Source organism: Wasmannia auropunctata, unplaced genomic scaffold, assembly GCF_000956235.1.
Source record: "Wasmannia auropunctata unplaced genomic scaffold, wasmannia.A_1.0 LD336040.1, whole genome shotgun sequence".
Lineage (NCBI taxonomy): Eukaryota > Metazoa > Arthropoda > Insecta > Hymenoptera > Formicidae > Wasmannia > Wasmannia auropunctata.
In genome coordinates this window covers 643,535-656,985 of record NW_012026850.1, presented here as the reverse complement: position 1 = coordinate 656,985, position 13,451 = coordinate 643,535, and the positions used below count along the sequence as shown (strand labels likewise).

At 34.3% G+C, this 13,451-nt stretch overlaps 2 protein-coding genes across 3 annotated transcripts; one reads left to right on the top strand and one right to left on the bottom strand.

Annotated features, from left to right (window-relative positions):
• The first annotated feature begins 35 nt into the window (after positions 1-35).
• On the top strand, positions 36-5,296 carry LOC105451942 (hepatocyte growth factor-regulated tyrosine kinase substrate). The gene is made up of 11 exons (XM_011692675.1): positions 36-457; positions 523-607; positions 764-839; positions 930-1,118; positions 1,206-1,480; positions 1,557-1,632; positions 2,682-2,858; positions 3,023-3,378; positions 3,469-3,782; positions 3,871-4,169; positions 4,244-5,296. Exons 1-11 carry the CDS (start codon positions 421-423, stop codon positions 4,853-4,855), a joined length of 2,496 nt encoding a protein of 831 aa, XP_011690977.1. The 5' UTR covers positions 36-420; the 3' UTR covers positions 4,856-5,296.
• A 477-nt stretch (positions 5,297-5,773) lies between these two features.
• LOC105451941 (protein CLEC16A) lies at positions 5,774-12,991 on the bottom strand. Of its 2 annotated transcripts, none has more exons than XM_011692672.1 (14): positions 12,428-12,991; positions 12,202-12,330; positions 11,765-11,898; positions 11,510-11,667; positions 10,554-10,783; positions 10,276-10,468; positions 8,796-9,461; positions 8,583-8,709; positions 8,322-8,476; positions 8,058-8,219; positions 7,828-7,966; positions 6,713-7,016; positions 6,449-6,579; positions 5,774-6,376 (listed from the first exon to the last, which is right to left on the bottom strand). In XM_011692672.1, exons 1-14 carry the CDS (start codon positions 12,499-12,501, stop codon positions 5,940-5,942), a joined length of 3,039 nt encoding a protein of 1,012 aa, XP_011690974.1. In that variant the 5' UTR covers positions 12,502-12,991; the 3' UTR covers positions 5,774-5,939. The 2 variants fall into 2 exon arrangements, with proteins under 2 accessions (XP_011690974.1, XP_011690975.1); XM_011692673.1 differs by having other exon boundaries at positions 11,519-11,667; positions 12,428-12,942.
• Between the last annotated feature and the right edge of the window lie 460 nt (positions 12,992-13,451).

The window sequence follows — 13,451 nt, the reverse complement described above, 5'->3', positions numbered from 1 at the left end:
ATGCGGTCGCGATTAATGACGTCATTTATGACGTTTCGATCGCGACCACAACGATTGCGATCGTTATGTGGAACGGATTTGCAAGCGTTACAAGCGTTGCGAGCGTTAAGTGGAACGTACCCTATATATCTTATCGATAATTGATAGAAATTTAAGATTTTAAATTTCGCGGTTATTTAATATCGATAAGTTTTGAAAGTCGATTAATCGCAATCGACTTCCGTGACTCATATCTCGTAAAAACAGCTGGAGAGGAACGAGATTAAATGCAAGCAAGTAAGAGAAGTAGGATTGTCTAAACTCTAAGTTGTATTGCAGCTGTTGCGAGCCAATTACCGAGTACGGATTATCGTATACCGAGTGCATACGCGGTTAAAAGCTCCGGGAAGGCAAGAACGCGAATTTCATCAGAGTTGCAAGATGTTTCGCAGTTCAACGAACTTTGATAAATTATTAGGTAAGCTTCTTTGAAATTTGGTCCAAAATGTCGGAGCTTTCTAAGTCATCATTAATCACTCGCAGATAAGGCGACGAGTCATCTGCAGTTAGAACCAGATTGGCCTACAATCATGCAAATTTGTGATCTTATACGTCAGAGTGATGTTCAGTAAGCATTTTTATAAAAAGTACACTTTCATTTTTTAATTATCTAATTAAGATACTACGACACGTTATCGAGATTATACTTGCATTACTTTTGAAAATCTGTAATAAATATATTAGATATTATCACTATCTATTTTTAAACATTTATATATTTTAGACCGAAAATTGCACTTACGGCTATAAAGAAGAAAATGATAAACAGTAATCCGCATGTAGCACTATACGCCTTATTGGTAAGAAACATCATAATTTTTAGAAGAGAGATTATTTTTATATTATTTTTATATTATTTTTGTATTATTTTTATATTTACATTTACTCAGGTATTGGAATCTTGCGTGAAAAATTGTGGGACATTGATTCATGATGAGATAGCTACCAAGCAATATATGGAACAGCTAAAAGAACTGGTTAAAACCTCGCCACACGAAAACGTTAGACTAAAAACTTTAGAGCTGATACAAGCTTGGGCTCACGCATTTCGTAACAGTCCTAAATATAGGACAGTTCAAGTAATAAATTATTTGCTGTGATTTAATCATCAGTATATAATTTTGTTTTTTGTCTATTTTTATCTTTCTAATGTTTATTTTTCTCAGGATACATTAAATATAATGAAGGCTGAGGGTTATCAATTTCCTGTTTTGAAAGAAAGCGACGCTATGTTTAGAGCAGACACTGCACCAGCATGGGCGGATGGTGAAGTGTGCCATCGGTGTCGTGTGACTTTTGGCATGGTTCAACGGAAGCATCATTGCAGAGCATGTGGTCAGGTCTTTTGTGGCCAGTGCTCGAGTAGGGCTTCTACTTTGCCAAAATTTGGAATTGAGAAAGAAGTACGAGTTTGCGAAGCATGTTACGAGCAAGTTAATAGGTATGGTGAAATTTCTTATTTTATCCATCATGACTTATATTGTTTCGGATAGTTTTGAAACGTCACGGTTTTTCAGACCATCTACAACTCAAACCAAAGATACTGACCTTCCAGCAGAATATCTCAAGAGCACTTTAGCTCAGCAGCAACAAGTAAGTACTTATATTTTACTAAATAATAAATATATTGCAATAATATTAAAATTACATGTAAAAATCACATAAAACATTATCATTTTTTTAAATAATTTACAATGAAATTGTCAATTTTTAAAAATTAAATTATCTAAATAATTGTGTGTGTGTGTGTGTGGGTGTGTGCGCGCGCGCGTGTGCGTGCGTGTATGAGTGTGTATGTATGTGCATAGGTTATCTTTTACTTAATTTGAACCTTAAATATCTTTGCTATTCTAAATAAGAAGAAAAAATTGAAGCTACGAAATTTTATGATTTTAAGAAACACATAATGTTGTGTAGTAAAATATGTATAAGATGCTGGAGTTAAGTGGAACAACTTGTATGTTTAAGACTTTGACTTAATTTATAATTAAATTAGTAGTTAAACATGGCTTCTCCTCCGTTGTCTTGCACGCAGGTACTTTTGTCCATTATTTAGTTAGAATATATATATTAAGATTATATTATTATTACTTTATTATGAAAATATATTAAATTTAAAGGAAAGAAGCTTTTCTCAAAAATAATTTTAATTTAAATTCTAACCCAATTATTGGAATAATATTGCATATTATATATATAGTAATTCATTTTTATTTATTGTGTACATATACATATGTATACATACCAGTGAGATATATACATTCTGGAGTGAGCTTTAAGGTGGTGAAGATGCTGAAGTGTGCGAGAGTAGTGTGAGAGTGACAGCCATGCAGCTTGAGGACGTCTGATATCGTTAAAGTGAGGCAGACGTAATCGCGGTACTCAAATCCAGTAGGATTTGAAATCCAAAGGTTAAAGAAGAAGAAGAAGGCAGACATCCCCAAGCCACATGGCTCACTCTTGCACCGTCGGTTATCTCTATCACACATTTTCTTAGGGAAGGCTCACTCCAGTACGTGTGTATATATAAAATAAAATGATACATCATGCGCATTACGCGTGAAACGGAGCCATATATATATATCTTAATGATATATATATGTATATTATATTTTATATAATTTATATTTATATTTTTATAGGTCCCAGCTCGAAAAACAGAAGAAGAACTGCGAGAAGAGGAAGAATTAAATCTAGCAATAGCCTTAAGTCAGAGTGAAGCTGAACAAAAAGAAAAAGAAAAGAAACGTGCTACAAGCGTTTTAAAATCCAATCCAACTCCCATAACTAGGACAACATATTCTCCACCACCATCACCTGTAAGTTTTTCGTAGCTTTTATTAAATCTTACATAAAATTATAAATTTATTAAAACAATCTATTTTTTTGTTATAATGAATCGTGAAATTATTATTTAATATTTTCTGTAAAGTGTTCCAATTTTATCCTAGATATAAAGTTTTAATCTAATTTTTTTCATTAGGGTCCTAGCCCATTACAGGTACAAGATGATGACGAGATCGAACCTGAGCTTGCTAAATATCTAAATCGCAAATATTGGGAACAAAGGCAGACTGTAAACGAAGAGCATGGATCAAGAGTGGATGTGACAAGTCCATCTGCACCTAATATAAGCAGTCCGATGCCCCAAAAACTTGTTGTAGTGAAACAGGAAAATGGTGAAATTGATACTCAAATGGAAGAATTTGTAGGTGGCCTAAGATCTCAGGTTGAAATTTTCGTGAACAGGATGAAAAGCAACTCCTCTAGAGGCAGATCGATTGCTAATGATAGTTCAGTTCAAACTTTATTTATGAATATAACAGCTATGCATTCTAGGTATGTTAAAAAAATCAAACTATTAATTTTTTATTTCTAATATATTGGATTTTTTTATTTCGATCACAGAAAATTATTTTTTTTTTGTAGACTGTTAAGATATATTCAAGAACAAGATGATAGCAGAGTGTATTATGAAGGTTTGCAAGATAAATTAACTCAGATGAAAGATGCTAGAGCTGCTTTGGACGCGCTTCGAGAAGAACATAAAGAGAAATTACGCAGAAGAGCAGAAGAAGCTGAGAGACAACGGCAGATGCTGATGGCGCAAAAATTGGCTATCATGCGAAAGAAGAAGCAAGAATATTTGCAATATCAACGCCAATTAGCTTTACGAAAGATTCAAGAACAAGAAAGGGAAATGCAAATGCGTCAAGAGCAACAGAAACAACAGTACATAATGGGTAATTTTTTATTTTGCTATTTGCAGTTACGTATTTTTTAATCTTTTTATTTTATCAGTCATTAATTTTATCTCTATTTTCTTTGCAGGAGGTTATCAAGCAGTTCCAGATTTTATGGGACCTTCTCAAGGATCGCCTGTTCGTCATGTCCATTATCCGACTCCTGGAGCTAATTACAATCCAATGTCACCCACAAATCAAGGAGTTTATATGTATGGACAACCGGCTATGACTCAATATCCTATGCAGAGTTACAACATTCCACCAATGAACACTCTGCCGGTGCACATGATGCCATCACTTCCCAATCCGGAACAACAATCATCAGATTCATCCATCCAAGGACAGGAGACTATAGGTCGCGTGTCTATCTCGGGCCCAGGAATAGTAAGTCCGCGAACTATCTTTTTGCCAGTCTTTCTATCAATAAAGATCTAAGATGCAAATATTAATTTTTGCAGATGCCGCCCCAAATGACACCACCTATTCAACAGCTTCAGCCACCGAGCAATCATCAGATCGGATCTCAGCAAGGTCCCACGATACATGTGTCACCGGGACAAGCTTCAGCGGGCAGACATATATCGTCTCAACAAGGCGTCACATCTCAAATGCCACAGCAGGTGGCCCCTCCGACTCAAATCGGACTGCCGCCAATACCTCAAGGGCACATGGCCCCTTCGTCAGGTCCGGTAGCTTCGAGTAATCATGTACCTACCGGCACTGTAGTTGGTCTGCCGCCGCAAATAGCATCGCAACAGCCATCTACCTTGTCTGGCACTCAAGGATCTGCAATGTCAGCGCATGTTTCCAACGCTGCTATTTCGTCTCAACCTTCAGGTGTTATTCAAGTGCCTGCCGGAGCTAGCAGCGGACCTGTTTCTGCAACAAGTCAAACTTTACCTGGTCCTCAACCGTCTGGTGTACCGACAATGCAAGGAATGGCTCAAATTCCTGCTGCGCAGCCAATGCCATTTCAACCTGTACCTCCAGTCTCAACTACAACCAATGAAACTCCGCAAAATTCGGAAGCTACAAAACCTAGAACAGCAGAGCTAATTTCTTTTGATTGAGCAAATTATGTGTGAATATTATGCATACATATATATAATACTTTTAAAGTAACAAAAAAATTTCACTTTTTTTCTAAATTAAAACATTATAAAGTTAACAGTTGCATATTTTACCGAATGAAATTTTACCTCTGGTAATAAAATCATAATTTTACATTTGTTAATTATTGACATAATAATAAAATGTTTTTATGAAATATTTCAGAGAACAGAAAATAAAATACGAATGTGTATTTAAAGGAACATTATATTAGCAGGATAGAAAAGATATGAATCCGTTACAGTTAGTTTTATATACATACATTGTGCAATTTATGATACCAAACAAAACTGTTTCTTGCTATCTCGTTCTTTAAAAAAATTTGTTTATAATTAACATATATCTATGCATGTACAGGATATGTTTCAACATATGGAATAAAGATACGGTTTCTAATATAACAGTTGTCATATAGTGTATATATTGTTATATTCAATTCTCAAATATTTGAATCTTATGCTTTACAGTCTTTCACAAAAGATGTTTTTTGAGACTTTAGATATAAATGACTGATGCTATATATCTAAAGATTTAATTTTCTTTATCTTTTTAAATTATAGAAAAACTATAACCTCTCAAAACAAGGATATATACATATGAAATAATTACGAGAATTGTTGCACGATTTCCTTAGCATTAAAGTGATATTTATATTAAACAGCGCGAATAAATTTTATTTAAGCTAAAATGTGAGGTGAGTGAGAGATAAGAACAGAGCCTCAGTGATTTCTAACACAAAGAAGTGTAACAATGATTCAACAATATTATTTAATAACTTCTCATTTTTTTCCTGTTAATCATAAAAGTTGTTACTGAAAAAAAATTCAATGTTATTACCATTGCATATTTGATAAAAATATAAAAATTAGTTTTACTAGTTGTAGGATAAAACATACTAAAAATTTTTTTATTAATTTAGTCAAGCAGGCTCTTTTTGCTAATTCAAACGTATGGCATATACACATCTTCATTTGTCCTCTAAGATTTTTTTTTAAAGATACGTTTAGTTTGAATTATTAATTTGCCAAGAGTTAACTGTTTTAATCACACAGTTTCTACTTGGCCCTTTCTACGTGGCTTTGGTTCTTGCGGAGATGTGAAAGACGTTTCTTCAGAGTGTTTCCTAATTACAGACGTTGTCTCGCTGTTATTTGAGCAGGCACCTTGACTATCCCTCCTTTCTGGACATATGTGCGCTACATTCAACCCATTGGACGTAAGAGAGGCTTTCCGAATACACATGTCCTCTAGAGGGATCTCCTCGCTCCGCGGCCTTGGCATCTTGGGTGAACCGTCTCTAGATCGTAAACCGTTTTCATGAATCCTTTCGTTCGAACTAGCATCATCGCGTTTGGAACTCGACGATGCCACCGGCCTAACATTCTCCCTACGCATTTGTGCTGCAAATCCAGGAACTTTGTTTACCATAAACATCGGTCTCGCTTGATCCCTTTGCAGTCTCTGACCACGTCCGATTATACCTGAAAGAATTGAATTGAATTCATCACTTACAATGATTCTGCGCGGACTAAGATTTCTAGCTTCAAACTTACGTTCATGTCGTAAACTACGCAAAGCATAATTGGGTGGTGTCGAACAATGCGGTATACTTGTTGGAATATCCAGCAATCTTGCGATCTGATTCATCTTCTTTTGTCTTGCTTTTATACGTCCTTTTGTCAACCTAAATTATCATGTGACAATTTAATTAAATTGAAAATATCAAAATATATTGCGTGCGTGTGTGCGTGTGTGTGTGTGTATATGTGTGCGCGTGCATGTGAAGCGTTACTTCAAGTTTGCTACGAAACACCAACCTTTGTTTGGCTGCCATACATCGAATGTGATCATCGAAAATAAATTTAGCCGACAGCAACGGTATACGATTGCCTGTACTACTGCTTAATGGTTTGTAAATTGTTAAATATAAACATCTTGAATCATCCTTGTCACCAGCCACATCAATATCTTGTAAAAAACCAACTAACTTTGCAACACCCCATCCGAGCTTACTGATGTCAGGTTCCACAAGAATCAATTGCACAACGTCAATAACTAGGAAACGACGAATTTTCTGGCCGTCTTTCCACACAACAGTGCATGCAATCAAATCACTGTTATCTGTAAACGAAATTTAAATAACAAATCTTGTGTAGTTCATCTAATTTTTTGTTATACTAGAACATAACATGCGCGCACTACGCGCGCGCCATTAAGCTTTTGAAACTATTAACTTTTATTCTATTTTCTGATCAGTAATTTCAAATTTGAGAAATATACTTTTTTACAATTAAATTTCTTTGTTAATATATATAAATACTAAAAGATTATAATCCACCTTTTTTCAAATTTTAAATATTCATTAAATAAATTATGTTTACTTTTATTGCTTTCCTCCAAGAAATAGTAAACATTCAATCCAACATAATACGCTAATTTGCCAACCATAGTTTATCCCTTTGTAATTGATCTAATCATTGTTCTTTTTCGTTAATCCCTAATTCCAAAAACAATTTTCTCTCGTCCTTTCTGTATCAAAAGAATGGTAGAAGGCTATCATTTGCCAACCATCATCTGGTAGATAGCATGGCGCGTTTTTTTATACTGGTCTCACGCACACACGCATCCACCCACGCACACACGCATCCACTCACGCACGCACGCACCCTCACGCACACATCTATGTGTGTTTCAAAGAGGCTTCAAGAACTTCGAGATTCGACTATAGATTTGACATGCCTTTAACCAATAAAAATCACGGAAAAGAGGCTTCAAGAACTTCTAGATATTCAAGATATTCGAGATATTGATTTAACATGCACTTTTTCAGATAGAAATCACAATCAATGAATAAATGAAAAAGATATTGCATGTCAAATTAACATTATCACTTTTTAAATAATCAATCATATGTATGAGAAAAATAACTTACTTAGATCAAGAACATTGTTAACTTGTACGCAATTAGCCGGATTAGTCAGTGGTAATTGAGTTTCCACTTCCATATTGAGTGTCAGAGATAGTTCTCTTATCAGGAAGAAAACTCTTATTGCGCGACGTGCCCTTTCCACCTGTATAATCATTTATGATTTTACTCTCTTACTATACAATGTTATGTTTTCATATATTTATTTAAAAATATATTTTTTTCTGTTTACCTACCTCACCACATGGCAGCCTTTTGCTAAATTCAATGCCAGTCATAGGTGTGCCTGTAGGAGGCAACAAAATATTGCTGTCCATCATTAACCACTCGACATTTAACGGTCGTTTTTGTATTTCACTATATTCGTCCTCAAACATGTCCAAAAAAATATCTTCGCTCTAAATAAAATTGATATATTTTTAACAAAATACCACTAATAGACAAGAGGCAATGAAACTTGCGCAAGTATACCTTAGTGTAATTTCAATAAATTCACACACCTTGTAGAAGTTTTTTAACAGAGATGTACTTTGTTCTTTCGCTGCTTCAATGACTGCTAGATGCGATTCTCGTAATAGACATTGTCCTTCAGATACTGTCAATTGTGTCAATAGCTTAATAGTCAACTCCAGGGTAACGAGCCTCACTTTAGAATCTAACAAAGAATTGATATTCTTACAAAATTTAAAAACTTTGTGTTTGCAACATGCGTAAACATTAAACTTGTAAATTATAATGAAAAATATTGACACGCAACTCACTTGTTTGACAACTCAAAGTTATAATATGAATCAATCTTTCCATGAGTAATTCATTATAGGAATTTTTCGTCGACGTATTATTATGGAATGGAGACAAAATTATATCCAGAATTTTACGACTTATACCCTAGTAAATAACATAATCTTATTATTATTATATAAAAATTACATTTAGAAATAAGACAGACCACTGTCAAAATGTATAATGGTTACCTGATTATTAGCTAATGCGTACAATAGGCAAAGTGCGAATAATGCAGCATAATCATTTTCTGTACATAATAAGGAATTGGTTATTGTTTCTAAAAATGGTTTTTTTGCTATAGAATCGAATATGACTTCATTTTGACTTTGATGAGGCATCAAAGGGCTCTCCAGTGCCAAGCGTTGCTCTTTCTCCTCATCTGTCACATTCAATTGCTTAATTTCTTCTAGATCCTCTTCACTTGGAATGCTTGTATCTAGTGGCGTATTCGTAAGAACAGGTGTATTTACAGGGGTAGCATCGTTAGAAGCATCATCAAAAGACGTGCTTGGGTGATCAAATTCTTGCAATTCGTCAATTACATTTTTAACCACCTCTTTTATATTTATACTGCTTTCTTGATTGTAAAGTTCTTCAGACATTAAGTGCGTTTCATTTAGAGTTTTCGAAGATTTTTTCAATGTTTCTTTTGGCGGTGAAAAAGTAACAGACTTATTCGACGTTATATCACCGAATTTTTCCAGAACTCTATTCGTTCCAATTTGAATCGTCTCGAAATCGGACATGAGCATTACAGTCGCTAACGTATGTACAAGAGGTCCGTGTGACACTATCAAAAAGACTTGAGAAAGTAGAAAAAGTGCTACCACAACACTGACGTGTTTTCTCTCATCCTAAAAATTCAAATTATTATAAAAATATATTATTATTATACACAGTTTGGCTATAAAGTTCCCGGACTGATTTTCCATAGAAATGTACAAATAGCGCTATATAACGATTGAATCTTTTAGTGTAAACCTTTCTCTAAGTGTGCCAAGTTTCATCAGTCTACGAATCGTTGTTTTTATAAACAAATTTGTGACAACTCTAAAAGAACAACATTACGCGATTAAGTTTTGTGTTAAAACTCAAGTAGATCTAAAATAGTCACCTGGCAACTGGTTCAATACAATGTACCTCACAATGCAATATTGGTTTGTCACTTTCTCGCCGCAAAAATATAACACCCCCCCCCCCTGTGCCACACCCCTCTTCCCATATTTCCCTGATTTGGCACTCAATTATTTTTATTTCCGAAACTAAAATTGAAGTTAAAAGAAAAACGTTTTAACGACATTGTGACCATTCAGAAAAGTGTAACCAGGAGCTAAGTACACAACAAATGATTTCAAGCGCGACATAGAACGATTGCAGGAATATGTCATTAAGTGTATCTGTATCGAATTAGGATGTATGTAGAAAATTAAGCAATAAAATTTTACAGCGAATTCTTTTTTTATAAAATTAGTCCAGAAACTTTATAGCCACACTGTGTATATCAATATTATTATATAAAAACAAAAAAATTAACAATATTTTTCAATCGATAGAATAAAATACTACACATTAAATATATTAAATATCTCAAAACATGAAAAAAATAAACTTTAAAAAATCGACTCGTATTAATTATTCATGTAATAAAAGAGATAATTTTATTCTTACCTGAGTTTGGCACAAAGTGTTTTTGTATTTCATCAGAGAATAGACGTACAATGGGACTAATAGTTTATGTAATAAATGTTCTGATAGAACTTTGTTCAAGTCCGGTATATTCAAACTTAAAATGTCATTTAGATAATGCAGATGATCCAAATGTTCTGCGACCAGATCTGACAATCTATTTTGACTCTGATGACTAGAAAGAGAAGCATATTTTATTATTATTATAACAGAATAACACAGATTAATACAGAAAAAGATATTTTAATATCGATGCTTACTCAGCATCATTCCGAACACAGATGTCCAATTCTATAATGTGATCACCGATAAACCACACGAGATTACTGAAATATGGCGCAGCTGTGCGATCCCTTATGAAAGCTAGCATAGACGCATCCTCGACGCGATACACATTTAGCGTCAAAGTTCTCACAGCTATGCGCACCATACCTTCCGAATGATTGAAAAACTTGATCGCTTCTGTATACAGTGGGAAATCATTGGTATGCTAAAGAAAGAAAAACATACTTATTATAATTTTGTCAATGGCAGTAAATTTTAATGGACAATTCCAATATAGATATGTCTAAATACATCTTATTAGAGATTTTTTTTATTATTTACACAGAGTGGGTAAAAAAAAAGGGAAAATGTTAAGAGATAAAATAAAAATTTGGAAACTAATTTTATTTGAATTACATAAAATGTAACATGCTACATATTACAAAATACCTTATCATTTTATGTTCTTAGTCGTGACGCTATCGTGATAATCTACACATCTTGAAAAGAACATTCTTTAAATATCCATCTTTTGAGTGCATGCATTTTTTGCAATCCCACCCTCCCTCGCTCTCTCTCTCTCTCTCTCTCTCTCTCTCTCTCTCTCTCTCTCTCTCATGACATTTCAAATCCTTATATCAGGTGATATTTGCAATTTCTTTACAAATATTTAAGTTCATCAATACTTCGAGGTTACACTCAAGAGGTAATGATTTGAAGATTGACATTTTCAAGATGCAATGTTATCAAACTATGCGACAGCGTTGCAACGCCAAGTGCATAAAAAGATAATTTGTAAATGGCATATCATTATATTTTGATGTAATTAAAATTAAGTAAAGTTTTTATTTTATTCTTCTATATTTTTTCATTTCTTTGGACCACCTTATACTATACAATTAACAAAGTTATAGTTAAAAGATAAACACAGAATATCATTACGCGTGTGTACCTCGTTTACCTCGTTATAGAAGAAATGGATTGTATGTGCGTTTAACTTCAAACTCAATGTTTTTAGAAAACTGATATAATATGCCATCACTTCTTCATCGCTAAAGTCAAATTTGTGCACTATTATACTGTTCACGTGATTGTTACTTAACAGATAGTCTGAAAACGCGAAATTTTACAACAAATTAATTACTTGGTTTCTTAACATAAAAAAGAAGTCACTCATAATATAAAAAAAAAAGGTTGCAAAACTCACATAAGGATGTCTCATTGCGTATGTTCTCAAACAAAATATTTAACGTTTGAAGCAATTGAACGCACACATAACTCCCACATTTCTGCTTCATAATACGCAGAAAAAATGAAAGCATGTTCTTCTCCAGGAAAAAACTGCAAATATATAATGTATCCCATTAGTCGTGTTTCTCTAAATTTCACATGCCAAGTTTATTAGTTTCATTTATTAATTTTGGTTCTAAAATAATGTCATCTAGAAATGTCAACGGCTGCGCTCAGCAGAAAAAGCAACTTTGCAACTGTCGCAAGATTTTTTTAAATATAATTGATTTTTGTCTATAATTCCTCGCTGGATCTAAATGTATAAATCAATCGTATTAAAGAATGCAGTTATACAATTGCAATGCTGCTTTTACTGCTGTGAACATAGTCAATAAAAAGCTTATCTTTACTTACTCAAATACGCTACTGTCATTTTGATCGCCCCATATGAGAATCTCAGCTATCGAACGTAGAGTTTCGACCAGCAAACCTCTGTTGTTCTCAGACACGGTCTGATTCTTCGACAAGACATTGTATAGGTATCTAGATGCAACATAAATAAACACATACTCGTAAGTATACTTTTTCTTTTTAGTGATGCAACATCGACATAAACCATCTGCCGACAGTCTGCGCATACTTAAGGTGCTCTGGAGAATGTGGATTTTTGGGCTTCCAAAGTCCGCCACCGAACCAGCTCCGACTACGAAACATTTTCAGTTATCTCGAACGAATGCGTCTGCATTCGCGTTTCATCCAAGCTCCACCTTCCGCACGGATGAAAACTCTTTTCCTCACACGACACTCGTAGAGGTGTACCGTTTCGTCGAGCCCATGCCCATCGTATGAAGGAGCAGCGTGAACTTTACATTTTTACATTGCCATATAGAATTCAGGTTAAGACTTTGATGATACTCGTAAACGAGTCGTCACTGATTTATTGTATACACGATTAAATTAACATTGTCCTGTTTCATTATTCTCAGCTGCAGAATACAAATTTCGTTCTCTTGGTCAACTGTTGAATTTTACACGATGCAAAATAGAATTTAGGTAGATTTGACCTCCACTTAAGACTTTCACGACTGACAAACTACCATGTTGAGTTAGGTTAAGTTAAAGGTTAGGTCAACGTCTGATTCAACTAGAGTTCATTTGTCGTACGAGACAAATTTTTCAAGCGCGTTAATTGGCTGACAAGATAGAGAATTTCCTGGAGATTTGAGAATCTTTCTGTCCTGCAGCCAATCAACACACTCGAAAGACAACTGTATCCATGAAAGGATCGACGTAAAGTCAGTCGGACTAGAGTCCTAGATTATCAGAGAAGCGCGACCGGTGTTACGAGTCCTGATTGGACACGCAAATGGCCAATCATAAGATTGATTTATCACTATTATAAATGGTTGCCGAATAAATCAAACTTATGATTGGCCATTCGACGCCATTTTTAATATTTTCTAGTACTTTTGCGATACTGCCATAAGCCGGTTGCGCTTCTCTGATAATCTAGGACTCTTATGATTAGGTTACTCGACATTCTAGAGATAAAATAATCTTTTTTTGTATAAAATCCAAAATCACGCGGCAAATTACGCAATAAAATGGAATATTTTGATTGGTCAATTCGGATAACGCGACGCGCGACGCGCTCAGTGGGAACG